At 42.5% G+C, this 16,136-nt stretch overlaps 1 protein-coding gene across 2 annotated transcripts in view; it reads left to right on the top strand.

The window, feature by feature from the left end:
* ATP9B (ATPase phospholipid transporting 9B (putative)) overlaps positions 1-16,136 on the top strand; it is a 183,029-nt gene that overhangs the window by 79,120 nt on the left and 87,773 nt on the right. For both annotated transcript variants that reach the window (XM_054814848.1, XM_054814849.1), the window contains exon 9: positions 4,640-4,720. In XM_054814848.1, coding sequence (XP_054670823.1) covers positions 4,640-4,720 — 81 coding nt within the window. The remainder of the gene's footprint in view (positions 1-4,639; positions 4,721-16,136) is intronic.

Genomic DNA, 16,136 nt, shown 5'->3' on the forward strand with positions numbered 1-16,136 from the left:
TGCCTTTAAGCTGGATTCAAGGCTTATACTTGTAGATGTGGCTACAAAAATGGGTTCGGTTTCCGAGGTTAACTTTCTGTGTGTTTGTGGTAAACAGCAGTTGGTTGCAGGGGGTCTGTTCACACAGAGAACCTGTTCAGACAGGCATGAGGCACAATCTCTGCGACCTGGCGTTTTGCCCTTGCTGTCTCTGGGCTGACGTTCTGGGGTGTTGCTGTAATGGATCAAATCGCTTCAGCTAACTTTGTCTGAGGTAGCAGTTGTTCATTGCAGTAGTGTTTTTCCTGATATCTAGGGACTCTACTCACATAAAGCAACACCTGTTACAGTGTCTTCTCCATGTGCTTGCAGCGTGTTTTCAAAGCTGAGGCTTACAGTTCATATTTACATATTAAAATATATTTTTAATAATTTAAGATGTGTGCAAGTTGAGCATAAAATAGACTATAAACAATTTGATCATGTGTTTGACAGAAGATACTCTCCATAACTACAGAAATCAAAAGAAGTGACAATTAGCTGATGTAAAGGCTGTGAGTATCTTGCGTTGGCATCAGCTGTCAGTTGTGTCAACAGAGCACCACTGTAACCCTACCTGCTGTGACACCCAGAATAAACAAACCTGCAGACCATCAGAGCTTTTCTTAAAGAACAGATGACACCACCAAGGTGATCAGTACAGATTTTGTTGTCTTTCTAAAGCACTTAATGTGATCAGGGAATTAAAATTTCAGCAAGTCATTTAATGATGGCTGAGCAGCAAATTTTGTAACACCTAGATTAGGTTTCTTGCAGTTTCATAGTTATAGGTAGGACAGTTCTGGCGATACGTGTGTTCTGAGACATTCTTCTCTAGCTTGTGTGATCAGCTAAATTTATTAACAACAATGAGGTCACTGTAATTTTCAATAAATGGTGACTTGCTGATTTATATCAGAAGATCCATACAGCAGTAAACAATACCATTTACATTTAATTAGTTGTATTGAACCAAAGGCAATTTTATTTGTAATGAACTACATGTTATGATTAAGAATGTATTTTAATGATCTTTAAGTAAGGTGAACAAATGTTGCCCTTGACCTAATAGAGGAGATTTTTCTGTGTTATTGATAACTTTACAGTGATTTTCAAGTTGTGAAATGCAAAAGAGAACATTCTCATTATTGTACCATCCTCAAGTCATTTCCTGACTTTCAGTGTAGAAGGACGAAGTGTATTCTTCTGCATTATAATTTTCAAGTATGGGATAATTAAATACATATCAAGCTTCTTGAAAATAATCTCATCTACTGTTGTATAAAATTAATTTTTATTGCTTGCGATTCAAGTCTTTTATATAGTTTCTTTAATCTAGAACTGTTACAATTCCCCTGCCCAAGTGGGGTTTTTTTTCTTGAGTAAGAAAACAACTGAGGTCATCTGCCCTCACTGGCTGCTAAAAGCAACGTAATTTTAGATGTAGAATATTGTTTCCATTGAACATATCAGTAGAACTATTTGGCTTCAGTGAACCAGCAGTTCAATGCTTATAGTATGGAAATGATTCTTTACTGAAGCTGAATTTCACAGAGATCAAGTCCCTCATTAGTTAAATCATTAATAAAAAGTAGTTATCTTTTTTTAATCCTTTGTTTAAGGTAATTGCCTTTCTCTCTGCTTTTATATAGGAAGTAGCAATGACATAACCTAACCAGGTAAATTTTTCTTGCTCAGCGAGCAGAAGTTATGTTTATTTGTCTTCTGTACAAATCTTGATGTCTTCTTGTTAAATTCACCATCATGACTTCTTTCAAGACATTGAGATGAGGAATGCACAGCTTCTACTACTGGGAAAGCAGCACTAGGTGAAGGAGCATCTTTGTACTTTTATAGTAATCTTTATTGTTCAATGTAGTTCATATGTAATCTGTCTTCTCTATCATTCTTTGGATTTCTTTTTCTTGTGTTATAAAACTTCAGCTACTATATTTTATTGGCATGAGAATGATGTCCATTTGGAGTACAGAGCATTTGGCAACAGAAAAAAAATCCTTATCACTTTTCTTTATCCTAATAATGAAAAAATACTTCAGAAAGTTACTGAGCACATGTAGTATCCTTGTATATCTTTTCTTTCTACTACTCATGAATGAAATGCCAATGAACTACCACCCTGGATTTCTCTCAGAGCGTAAGTTTTTCTTACGTTTTTTAGTTTTAGAAAAAAACATGCACTTTTGGAATACTCTGCCAGTTCTAGTTTGTGGCGTTCCAGAGTACTGCCACAAATGCGTAGGGAATATGCAGATCTGTTTTTCAAAAGGTAAGTGAGTTTGAGTTGAAATTCAAGAAAGCAAAAAAGAAAAACATGAAACTTAGATGTTAAATCAGAAATGCAAAAGGAGAACTAAAACATAAAAAGACACCAAAATAATGTGGCAGAAATTTTTACATTTAAAATGTAGCAAAGGAGAACGTGACAGTAGAAGAAAATAGAAAGATTAGAAACTAAGAAAGCTATATTACTGTATAAATGCCAGTATACTTAAAAAGGTGAATATTTCTGCTTCCTTTTATTTTAATGTTGCTTTCCACTAAGGCATTCTTTGAAAAGAGGGAAGTTGTTCTTGGTTGATGCATTTCACTAGCAGTTTTTGTGTATATGAGTATGTGTGTGGTATTAGTTTTCTTTTGTGCTATCCGTTGCTGAGAGAGTCTTTATTTTTCTGTGCATAATAAAGCACATAATAGCCTGGATTAGCTAAATTGTAGGTGATAACAGATTGGAAAGAATTGAATGATGAAGATATAGGACACCACATGTGTATTAGTTTCATATGAATTATTTCTCATGAACGTGATGAAAGTAGGTTGGAAGAACAAGAATGCAATGAATGAACTTCGTGTGAAAGACTACAATAAATGACTAATGGTTTAAGATAAAGATAATTTGTGAGAGTTAATATTCAGATTTGATTCATGTTTTACAAAGCATATGAAATACAAAGTCGGTTTTTGCAAGGTATGAAATGAGAGATTTCTTGTCTACAGAATATAAATAGAAATTCAAATTCATTATTTATAGAGCTACACATTTGTAAACTAAAGTTAAACATATTTGATAAATGTACAATAGATTTAAAAAATTAATTTTAGTCTGGAAAATTGAAATAATGATATTCAAAAATCTGTAACCATTTTATTGGAGAAACAAGTATACAAATGTGTCAGGTTTTAAGACATTAACACAGGTGGACAATTGTGCCTTTAATTTTTTGAATGTTCAAATTATGTAATATTCAACTGTAGTTATTTTTTCTTATATTCAAAATTATGAACAAAAATAATGATTTTAAAAATAGCTGTATTTGGGCCAGGTGTGGTTATACATTCTTGAAAGAGGCTGTAAAATTAAATCTGCTTTTGAAGATAGCACATTCTAGCTGGCATGAACAGGGTATTGTAGCCATGTAATCTGCTCCCCAGAGATGGCGTCTGACTAGTCTTTTGCAAGATTCATCCTCTGTGTGTGTGTGTATATATATACCTGGAGATAATCCAAATAGGTGCTACATACAGTGATAAGGTAGGCACTTGCATTTCATCAGAGGTAATGATTCTTAGATCAGCTGAGATTTGGTATCAAGCATCTGTTCCTCTCCAGAGTAGAAATTGGATTGTGAATCCATGCATGAGTGGTCTACTCATGTTGAAATCTTTTAGCTGCTGTTGGTCCTGACCATCTAAAAAGCACCAAAAGGTTTGCTTTTGTGATGAGAAGAAAGTCCTTTGTATCAGGTTTTTAACAGTTAATCTGTGGTATTCTTTCTGTGGGAGGTGGATGTTCTGGAACAATTACCTGATGAAACAATTGTTTCAGAATTTTAAGGTGATCCTCCCTGGGCCTCTAGTGACAGCTCTTAAGATCTAACAGTCAGATGTTTTTTTTCTTCCTCTGTTTATACCATACAGGCTTTATTTATAGACCCTGCTACTCTAGTATCTGAGAGTCTCTTATTCTTAGGGTAGGAATGTTCATGGATTGTTTGCTGTCATGAGTAGTAGTACCATGTATACTAGACCAAATTTTATTAGATTAGTTTAGTGTATCCCTGACTTTAAGCATTTGAGTAATCCTGTTGATGTATCCAGGCCTTCTTGAAGCTGATGGGGTTTTCTCATGGGTTGACTGCAGATGTGCTTGAGCATTTAAGAGAATTTAGATCAATTCTGTTGTTTCCTCTTGTATTCAGTTGGCTTTGTCCTTGCTGGAAAAGTATTTTGTTTCCAGTTTCATTCAAACCAAAGCAAACAAAAAATAATTTTATTTTTTAAAGAACAAATATATGGAAATATTTAAAGATAATAGTATTATAAATTAAAATGGAGAAAATAGATAAAAATTCTAACTCATTATAAATGTAAAACAGTTTAGTGTTTGAACTCTCAACACATTTAGAGTATCATCTGATTCCTTTATAGCAAGATGTGCTGAAAAAACAACAGCATGTTTCTTAGTTGGGTAAAAACATAATGAACTTAACTTGGGTGGGGTGGTGGGGGTCATAAACTAGAATCTTTACCACTAAAAGGTTCTTCAAAATACGTGATTAAATTCAAGTTTAAATAATAGTAAGTACATTAATCTGTTTTACAGGATCTCTTTTCAATCAATGCTTATGTTTATGCTCAGAAGCCACAGCTGGATATTCACAGTTTTGAGGGTACCTTCACACGGGTAAGTAGCGTATGTAAATACAGTTCTACTTCTCTCTTCCATTTCTCAATGTAAGTGAAACCTATACTTAGTGTCAAAGTTGTATCAGATTTTTCTTTAGCTTTACAGCAGTATTTTTTACTGTGTTCCTGCCATGGCAATACTTCATATAAAAGATACCCTGGTAAATATGTATTGCAGAAAGCTAATACAAAAAGAATATCTGAAAAAAAGCAGAATCCAAGAATTGGATATTTGTTGACATCACTGTAATGTTTTTATATGAAACCATTTGTATAGTAGTATATAGTGTTTGTTTCCAGATATCAAATGTATTGTTCATATATGTCAAGGTGGCAAGTAGAATATATTCAGTAGCCTGAGACAGTGCAACTGGTAGTTTATGTGCAATAAAAGTGTGCCTTGTTTAACAGCATTTCTGTTCAAGGGAAAGCTAGTACTTCCGAAGTTCAGTTATCTCAACAAGTAAAATAAAACTAAAAGCTACTTATGGGGGCTTTATTAAATCCTCTCTTCAGCTATAATTATATTCAAACCCAAATATGATAACAGCAATGCAGTAATTTCTGTGACTTTTTTTCTGTTATTTTCAAAAGATGGCCTGCTAAAGTTACCCTTTAAAGCAGGGTGTCCTAATAGGTAGTAAATTTTTTTAATCGCTTTACACATTTGTAGCATTATATTAGATATAGTGATTGTTTTGTTTATTTTAGCCAAACTCAGTGTCAGTAGACTCATTCCTCTTGATAGTTTGTTTCTAAAATAATTTGAGAGAATTAACTACTATGGAGGTAGAGAAGGGGGTTTTTTACCCAAGTGATTCAAATTGGTAATAGATTTTGTTCAGTAATTGGAATTCCAGTTCACAATTCTAAGTACACTGATGAATGAGATATTGCAAGTGTTGGCTCTCGAAGACCAATTTATACCAGTTATATAGTTCATGCTGCCTACAAAGTAAATGTCATTTGCCCGCAGCTTCTAAAGCTGTAAGCAACAATGTTTACTTAAACCTTGTATTGACCACTTGTCCAAATGAAACTTCTATTAACAGCTGTAAAATTCATGTTATTCCTGTCCCACTGGCTAAGTGTATACTTCTCTAAATATAAATTGAACTCCACAGAGCCTTTTTAACAACTCTGGTACGTGTAATTGAGACATTGGGAAATCATCACTAAACAGTTGCTCCCTGTTGTGGGTTCTGTTTGTACATGTAATAAGAGCTGTATGATTCAGGCATCCCTGATATGTGTAAATAACTCTGCATTTTATGCTTTCAGGTTTACATATGTGTTGTTTTGACTGCTTCAGTAGGAAGAGCAGTTCAGTTTAAACTTGCGTGTGCATACATCTGAGGGCAGTGCCCTCAGGTTTGGTCCACAGCGGATCACACTGTAGATATTTTTAGAAGATTTTTCTTTTGTTAATGGTGTACCTTCTGCATAGTGAAATGTTGTTTTAGGACACTTGTTTAGTGATTTATCATTTTACTTTTGCTGTGAGCCCTTCTTACACTAAATCAGTTTTTGCATCTAATTTCTGTTTTATGTTAAAGTAAAAAAATTACTGTGCTTAGTGATGCTAATGCATACATTTTTCCTACTTAAGCGTTGATGTTCAAAGAATTCTTGCAAGGGTAGGTTGACAGGGTAATAGCACATTGATTTTTTTTTTTTTTTTCCATTATGAAGACAGAGTACTAACAATGTTGAAGACAAACTTAGACAATTTCAAAAAGTGCATGACCATAAAACGGAACAGAAACTTAGATGCACAGCTCTGGAGTTTTTGAAGGAACAACTTCTCTTAAGTACTTCTATGTAAGAAAATATATCCACAGCAAACCTGATAGCTGACAGAAGATACCTTTTGCAGTACACGTGCATAACCACGTCAGGAGGAGTTAAATCATAGAATCATAGAATGGTTTGGGTTGGAAGGGACCTTAAAGATCATCTAGTTCCAACCCCCCTGCCATGGGCAGGGACACCCTCCACTAGACCAGGTAGCCCAAAGCCCCATCCAACCTGGCCTTGAACACTTCCAGGGATGGGGCATCCACAACCTCTCTGGGCAACCTGTTCCAGTGCCTCACCACTCTAACAGGAAAGAATTTCTTTCTAACATCTAATCTAAAGCGACCCTCCTTCAGCTTGAACCCATTACCCCTTGTCCTATCACTACACTCTCTGATAAACAGTCCCTGACCATCTTTCCTGTAGACCTCCTTCAGAACCTGGTAAGCCACAATTAGATCTCCCCAGAGCCTTCTTTTCTCCAGGCTGAACAACCCCAACTCTCTCAGCCTGTCCTCATAGGAGAGGTGCTCCATCCCTCCGATCAGCTTCGTGGCCCTCCTCTGGATTCTCTCCAACAGCTCCATGTCTCTCCTGTACTGGGGCCTGCAGAGGTGGACGCAGTACTCCAGGTGGGGTCTCACAAGAGTGGAGTAGAGGGGCAGGATCACCTGCCTCGACCTGCTGGTCACACCTCTTTTGATGCAGCCCAGGACACGGTTGGCTTTCTGGGCTGCAAGCGCCCACTGCCGGCTCATGTTGAGCTTCTCATCAATCAATACCCCCAAGTCCTTCTCTTCAGGGCTGCTTTCAATCCATTCCTCGCCCAGCCTGTAGCTGTGCTTGGGATTGCGCCGACCCACGTGCAGGACCTTGCACTTGGCCTTGTTGAACTTCATGTGGTTCACACAGGCCCACCTCTCCAGCCTGTCAAGGTCCCTCTGGATGGCATCCCTTCCCTCCAGCGTGTTGACCCCACCACGCAGCTTGGTGTCATCGGCAAACTTGCTGAGGGTGCACTCGATCCCATTGTCCATGTTGCCAACAAAGATGTTGAACAGTGCCGGTCCCAGTACCAACCCCTGAGGGATGCCACTCGTCACCGTTCTCCACTTGGACATTGAGCCGTTGACCGCAACTCTTTGAGCGCGAGTGTCCAGCCAATTCCTTATCCACCGAGCGGTCCATCCATCAAATCCATGTCTCTCCAATTTAGAGACAAGGATGTCATTTCTGTCAGGGCTTTGGCTTTCCTAACCTGCTCCCTGGCTGCTCGGACAGTTTCTCTGTATTCTTCCCAGGCTACCTGCCTTTGCTTCCACCCTCTGTAGGCTTCCTTTTTTTGTTTGACTTTGCCCAGGAGCTCCTTGTTCATCCATGGGGGCCTCTTGGTGGATTTGCTTGACTTCCTCTTGGTTGGGATGCATCGCTCCTGAGCTTGGAGGAGGTGAAGCTTGAGTATTAGCCAGCTGTCTTGGGCCCCTCTTCCTTCCAGGGCTTTGTCCCATGGTATTCTACCAAGCAGATCTCTGAAGAGGCCAGTCTGCTCCCTGAAGTCCAGGGTATTGAGCTTGCTGCACGCCCTCTTTGCTGCCCTGAGAATCCTGAATTCCACCATTTTGTGGTCACTGCAGCCAAGGCTACCCTTGAGCTTGATGTCCCCTACCAGGCCCTCCTTATTGGTGAGAATAAGGTCCAGCATGGCACAGCTCTGCTGTACTGTGTTAATGTCTGCCAGCTTCACGTGAAGTCATTTTCCATTGTCCTCCATGGGTTTTGGTGTGTTGTATGCAGACAGTGCATGAAAGTGAGCATGTGTTGTCCTGGTTTTTGGCTGGGATAAAGTTAATTTTCACAAGAAGCTGGGAGGGGACACAGCCAGGACAAGTGACCCAAACTAGCCAAAGGGGTATTCAATGCCATATGACATCATGCTCTGTAGGGGGGGGGCGGGGGCAGAAACTGGCCAGGGAGGAGTGATTGCTGCTTGGAGACAAGCTGGGCATTGGGTTTGAGGTGGTGGGCAAAGTGCATTGTGCATCACCCTTTGTATATTCTAAGTAGTGTTGTTGTTTTCCTCTCCCTTTGCTGTCCTAGTAAACTGTCCTTGTCCCAACCCATGAGTTTTACTTTTTTCTTCTGATTCTCTTCTCCATCCTACCACAGGGGGAAAGAGTGAGCGAGTGTGATGCTCAGCTGCTGGCCTGGGCTAAACCATGATAGTCCTTTTTGGTGCCCAACATGGGACTTGAAGGGTTGAGATAATGACAGATCTGACCAGAGCGTGTTAAAACAAATTTGCAATATGCATTTATTGTATTAGTTAAATAGTTGCTGGTCACAACAGTGGTTTGTTTATTCACATGGTTGTGTTCTGTAGACCCTTACTTGCTGTTTATAAACCCTTTCTTGCTGTATGTATTCCCTGCAGCACTGTTTATCGCCCCTAGGAGAGGGGTCAGGATTCTCATTTTGCTGTACTATGTGATATCAACTTATGATATGATAACATCAGTGGTCATGATTTGAAGCTGGTATTTGTATGTGGTATTGCTGTCATGCAGTACCTCAGATGACATCTCCAAATTTATTGAAAATCACACCCAGCCTATGGGGAAGATGCAGGGCGGAGGGGGATACTTTCTTGCGCTCTTTCACCTCCCTTTTTCCCTTCAGGCTGGTCACTGCAGCTTTTGAGAATTTTGAATATTCTTCAGATGTTCAAGGCAGCATGTTTCTATTGCTACGTCTCCTGAATGGGTTCCAGGTCTTGTTCAGGGTTAAACAACTATTGAGGAATGCCACTCAGAGACATGCTCTGAGGGTGGATAGTCATGGGTGGCATGGCATGTTGATGTGGTTTAGCCCCAGCTGGCAGCTGGGTGCCACGCACTGCTCACTCACCCCTTCCCCGGCGGGCTGGGGAGGAGAACGAAAAACAATGGCAAAGCCTCGAGGGTTGGGATAAGGGCAGTTTACTGGGACAGCAAGGGAGAGGGAAACAATCAACAACAGTACTGATAACAGATATTCACAATGGGTGATAACAGAGAACAATTTACCAATCCGATGACCTGAGCTCAACCCATCCCGGAGCCTGCCGAACCCACCCCTGCCCAACCAGCCCCCTTTTATGGTGAGCATGATGTCACATGGTATGGAATAGCCCCTGGCCAGCTTGGCTCACCTGTCCTGGCTCTTTGTGAAATTAACTCTGTCCTTGCCAGAACCAGGACACGTGGAAAAATATGGGCAGGTTTCTAGGGAACTTCTCACCTCCAATGGTTTTGAACTTCTCTCCCGAGCAACTACAGGACCCTGATAAAGTGATAGAATATTTGAAAGGAAAATGCTGTGGCTATTCCCAGGAGGCACAGCTTACCGCACTGTGCTGGGCCCTGGGCAGTATCTACCAAACACTGCTCGATAGTGAGCAGCACCCTCAGTGGGAGGAGAGGGGAAACAGTGACAGGCGTTGGTGGCTCCTCCAACCCCAACAACAGGCACCACAGCTGAACCAAAAAAACAACCCATGCTGATATCAGTTGCCCCTATACAGAAGAAATACAGAAAAAAAATTACTTTCCTTAGTAAGGGATGATGATGAACCAGGACCATTGTGAGAACAGGAGGAAGAGGCAGAACCTGGGATAATGACCCGATCCCTGACCCTGAGTGAGCTGCAAGATATGCAAAAAGATTTCAGTGAGCACGTTGTTACTTTGCTGCAGTGATGCTGGGATAATGGGGCCAATAGCTTGGAATTAGAGGGCAGTGAAGCTAGTCAGCTGTGATCCCTGTCTAGGGAAGGGGGCATTGACAAGGCAATTGGGAAAAAGACACAAGCCCTTGGTGTCTGGAGGCGACTTCTGCCAAGCATGAGGGAAAGATATTCCTTCAGTGAAGATGATGTATGTCATTCAGGCAAGTGGACCACCATGGAGAGAGGTGTCCAGTACCTGAGGGAATTAGGCATGCAAGGAGATGGTTCATTATGGCCCAGACAACATGCAGTTACCCAGATCCTGATGAAGTCCAATGTACCCGACCCATGTGGCGGAAGTTTGTACAGAGCACGCCGTCACTGTACGCCAACTCATTGTCAGTAACGGACTGGGAAGGTGAAGAGGCACCAACGTTGGCTGACTGCAGCAATATGAATAAGGTCTCTCTTCCTCCCTCGTCTCGGCTGTGGAGAAACTCTCCTGGAAGTTCCAGCAACTCAAAGAGAATATGTCCTATTCCCTACCTGTTCAGACCAGTATCTCAGCTCTTAGGAGTAAGTGTTCCTCTGCTCAAGAGAGAGGATATGGAGGTACCCTGTGGTTTTTCCTGCATGACCACAGAGAGGACATGAGGAAGTGGAATGGAGTAAACCTACCTCGACCCTACAGGCATGAGTATGTGAGTTGCAAGGAAAAGAATCATAAAAGGGAGATTCTTCCAGGAAAAATGCTGCTCCTGTTTCCAGCAGGCAGTCCCCCAGAGCGAGTGGAAGGCCTGATCATACTTACGATCCTCTTGAAGGGATTCCTAAGTCTTTTTTGCAAGAAGTGAGTAATGAATACAGTGACTAGGATTAGAGGGGCCCTGCCTTCAGCCAGATGGAGGAAAGGGACAGCTGGGTTTATTGACTGTGTGGATCCAATCGCCTGGCACGTCACATCCACAAGAGTACAAGGCTCTAGTGGGCACCAGTGCACAGCGTACTTTAATGCCATCAAGCCGTGAAGGGGTGGAACCCATCTCTATTTCTGGAGTGACAGGGCGATCCCACAGTTGACTCTGTTGGAGGCTGAAGTGAGTCTAACTGGGAATGACTGGGAAAAGCACCCCACTGTGACTGGCCCAGAGGCTCCTTGCATCCTGGGCATAGACTGCCTCTGGAGAGGGTCTTTCAAGGACCCAAAAGGCTATTGGTGGGCTCTTGGCATCACTGCCTTGGAGACAGAGGGAATTGAACAGTTGTCTACTTTGGCTGGTCCCTCGGAGGACCCTTCTGTTGTGGTGTTGCTGAGGGTTGAAGAACAACAGGTGCCGATCGCTACCATAGTGGTGCACCAGTGGCAATATCACACCAACCGAGACTCCCTGATTCCCATCCATAAGCTGATCTGTCAACTGGAGAGTCAGGGAGTGATCAGCAGAATCCGCTCACCCTTTAACAGTTCCATATGGCCAGTGCAGAAGTCCAGTGGAGAGTGGAGGCTGACAGTAGACTATCGTGGCCTGAATGAAGTCACGTCGCCCATGAGTGCTGCTGTGCCAGACATGCTGGAACTTCAATAAGAACTGGAGTCAAAGGCAGCCAAGTGGTATGCCACAAATGATACGGAGAATGTGTTTTTTCTCAGTCCCTTTGGCGGCAGAGTGCAGGCCACAGTTTGCCTTCACTTGGAGGGGCATCCAGTACACCTGGAACTGACTGTCCCAGGGGTGGAAACACAGCCCCACCATGTGCCATGGACTGATCCAGACTGCACTGGAAAAGGGTAAAGCTCCAAAATACCTAAAATACCTTGATGGTGGCATTGTATGGGGCAACACAGCAGCAGAAGTCTCAGAAGGGGAAGAAGATAGTCCAGATCCTTCTGAAAGCCAGTTTTGCCATAAAATGAAGTCAGGTCAAGGGACTTGTACAGGAGATCAAGTTTTTAGGCATAAAATGGCAAGATGAGTGTCATCAGATCCCAATGGATGTGATCAACAAAATAGCAGTTCTGTCTCCACTGACTAGCAAAAAGGAAACACAAGCTTTCTTAGGCGTTGTGGGTTTCTGGAGGATGCACATTCCAAATTACAGTCTGATTGTAAGCCCTCTCTATCAGGTGACCCAGAAGAGAAACAATTTTAAGTGGGGCGCTGAGCAGCGACAAACCTGTGAACAAATTAAACAAGTAGTTCATGCAGTAGCCCTTGAGCCAGTCCAGGCAGGACCAGATGTAAGAAATGTGTCCTACACTGCAGCCAGGGAAAATGTCCTACGTGGAGCCTCTGGCAGAAAGCACGAGGGGAGACTTGAGGTTAGTTCCTGGGGTTTTGGAGTTGTGCATACAGAGGATCCAAAGCCTGCTGCACTTCAACTGAAAAAGAGATATTGGCAGCCTATGAAGGGGTTTGAGCTGCTTCAGAGGTGATTGGTACTGAAGCACAGTTCCTCCTGGCACCCCAACTGCTGGTGTTGGGCTGGATGCTCAAAGGGAAGGTCCCCTCTACACATCATGCAGCTGATGCTACATGGAGTAAGTGGGTCACACTGATCACACAGCAGGCTCGAATAGGAAACCCCAATCCCCCAGGAATCTTGGAAGTGATCTTGGGCTGGCCAGAAGGCAAAGACTTCAGAATATGGCCAGAAGAGGAGTTGATGTGTGCTGAAGAGGCCCCAGTGTATAATAAACTGCCAGAAAATGAGAAGCCATATGCCCTGTGCACTGATGGGTCCTGTTGCATCGTGGGAAAGCATTGGAAGTGGAAGGCTGCTGTATGGAGTCCTACACAACGAGTCACAGAAGCTGCTGAAGGAGAAGGTGAATTGAGCCAGTTTGCAGAAGTGAAAGCCATCCAGTTGGCTTTAGACATTGCTGAAGGGGAAAAGTGGCCAACACTGTACCTCTATACTGCCTTGTGGATGGTGGCCAATGCCCTGTGAGGGTGGTTACAGCAGTGGAAGCAGAGCAACTGGCAGCGCAGAGGCAAACCCATATGGGCTGCCCAGTTATGGCAAGATATTGCTGCCTGGCTAGAGAAGCTGGTTGTAAAGGTACATCACGTAAATGCTCACGTACCCAAGAGTTGGGCCACTGAGGAACATCAGAACAACCAGCAGGTGGATCAGGTTGCAAAGATTGAAGTGGCTCAGGTAGATCTGGACTGCAACTAAGGGTGAATTGTTTATAGCTCCCTGGACCCATGACACCTCAGGCCATCAAGGAAGAGATGCAACATATAGATGGGCTCATGATCGAGGGGTGGACTTAATCATGGATGCTATTGCATAGGTTATCCATGAACATGAAACATGCGCTGCAGTTAAACAAACCAAGCAGTTAAAGCCTTTCTGCTATGGTGTATGATGGCTGAAATAGAAATATGAGGAGGATGTCAAGAGGATTGGGCCAGACTCTTTTCAGTGGTGGCTAGCAACAGCACAAGGAGCAACGGGCACAAACTGGAACACAGGAAGTTCCATCTGAACATGAGGAAAAAAACCTTTACTTTGAGGGTGACGGAGCACTCGAACAGGTTGCCCAGGGAGATCTCCTTCTCTGGAGATATTTAAAACCCACCTGGACGATTCTATGCCACCTGCTCTAGGTGATCCTGCTTTAGCAGGGGGGGTTGGACTTAAGTGATCTCCAGAAGTCCCTCCCAACCCCTACCATTCTGTGATTCTGTGAGGCCTGGCAGATTGATTACATCACACTCCCCCAAACCCACCAAGGCAAGCACCATGTGCTTACTGTGGTGGAAGCAACCACTGGATGGCTGGAAACACATGCTGTGCCCTGTGCCATTGCCTGGAACAGTGTCCTGGGCCTTGAAAAGCAGGTCCTGTGGTGACATGGCACCCCAGAAAGAATTTAAGCAGACAATGGGACTCATTTCTGAAACAACCTCATAGACACCTGGGCCAAAGAGCACGGCATTGAGTGGGTGTATCACATCCCCTACCATGCACCAGCCTCCGGGAAAATCGAACGATACAATGGGCTGTTAAAGACTACACTGTGAGCAATGGGTGGTGGGACCCTCAAACATTGGGACGCGCATTTAGCAAAGGCCAGCTGGTTAGTTTAACACTAGGAGGTCTGCCAATCAAGCTGGCCCTGCCCAATCAAAACTTCCACATCCTGTAGAAGGAGATAAAGTCCTCATAGCGCATGTGAAGAATATGTTGGGGAAGACAGTCTGTGTTAGCCCTGCTTCAGGCAAAGGCAAACCCATCCGTGGGATTGCTTTTGCTCAAGGACCTGGGTGCACTTGGTGAGTAATGCGAAAGGATGGGGAAGTCCAGTGTGTACTTCAAGGGGAGCTGATTTTGGGTGCGAATAGCCAATAAATTAAATGGTGTGATGTTAATTGCTAAATAACCCTGCAATTTTATGTCATCAGTACTACAATTGCTATATGCTGTATCAGTGGTATTACAGTAAGAATCACTGTAATGAAGGATGAACTTTGATGAAACCAAGCAAAGTGCCATGATGGTGGAGCTAGAACTGGCTTCAGCACCCAGCAGCTTCCTCGAGATTGACATCTTCAACCCACAGATCGTGGGCAGGGGTTGCGCAAGATACACCAAGTGCAAGCTCCAGATTCCAACAGCACACAGCATCTCCCCTGCCCTGAAAGACTGTTATGAGAGATGGAGCCCAAAGTCATGGATTAAATTAATTTAATGGACAATTTAGAGGGATGGCCCGTAGACTAAGGGAGTGATATCTGTGTGTGTGTTTGTGTGTGTGTATATATATATATATATATATCTATAAAAAATATAAAAAAGGCAGTAACAGTGGTGGTGATTAATTGGAAAGTGTAGGATCTGGGCATGACATAGATAGTACAGCGTAAGGGGTGAATAATGTCCTAGTTTTTGTCTGGGATAGAGTTAATTTTCACAAGAGGCTGGGAGGGGACACAGCCAGGACAGCTGACTCAAACTAGCCAAATGGATATTTGATAACATATGACATCAGGGAGGGGGAGCTGGCTGGGGATGGGGTATCATTGCTCTGGAACAGGCTGGGCATTGAATTGTGGGTGGTGAATAAATTGCGTTGTTTATCACTTGCTTTGTATATTCTTTTATTAGTACTGTTGTTATTTCCTTCTCCCTTTGCTGTCCTATTAAACTGTCCTTATCCCAATCCACAAGTTTTATCTTTTTCTTCCAATTTTCCTCCCCATCCCACCGGGGTGGCGGGGAAGGAATGAGCGAGAGGCTGTGTAGTGCTCAGTTGCTGGCTGGGGCTAAACTATTTGGTATAATTTTTTACAATATAGCACCTTGTCATATTTTAAAAAACCCATACCTGGTGCATGTAGCTGTTGATACTTTGGAAAAATACTTATCGAGATGTGAGCACTGAAAATTATGTATTCATTTGTGAGTAGAATCTCTGGTCTGGGGTTAACTATACAGATGTTTTCTTGGATAAGTCTAGTATTTTAGTAGAGAGAATGTGGAGTCATTTTTTTACTTTGTATTTGCTGTTAGAGAATTATCTATTTTGAAGCAATGATTGTGTTCACTTCAATCTGGCTTAATTTTATGTTGCCACTGAAGGGAATGGTATTATGTTTTGCAATTCCTTTTTACTCACCTTCCTTGTGCTAGCACTAGCAGCCACATGGACAGCCAGACTAGGGAGCTAACGAGCTAACGTGCAGAACTTACTCTGACCCTGTCCAAAATACATATGCTAGTAAAAGGAACATAGCAAGAATAATCAACTGTGGGATTGGGGTGAGGAAGGAATCTCTTTAAGTGATGCAACTAAACTAATCTGTATTCTTCCACTTTCCTACAAAAGTTGGTGGGGTGGTTGTGCTGCATCCTGTCTGGTAGGAATATGTCTATAAAAGGTCACGTGAAAGTGGTACACTGGTTC

This window comes from Grus americana, chromosome 2, assembly GCF_028858705.1.
Source record: "Grus americana isolate bGruAme1 chromosome 2, bGruAme1.mat, whole genome shotgun sequence".
Classification (NCBI taxonomy): domain Eukaryota; kingdom Metazoa; phylum Chordata; class Aves; order Gruiformes; family Gruidae; genus Grus; species Grus americana.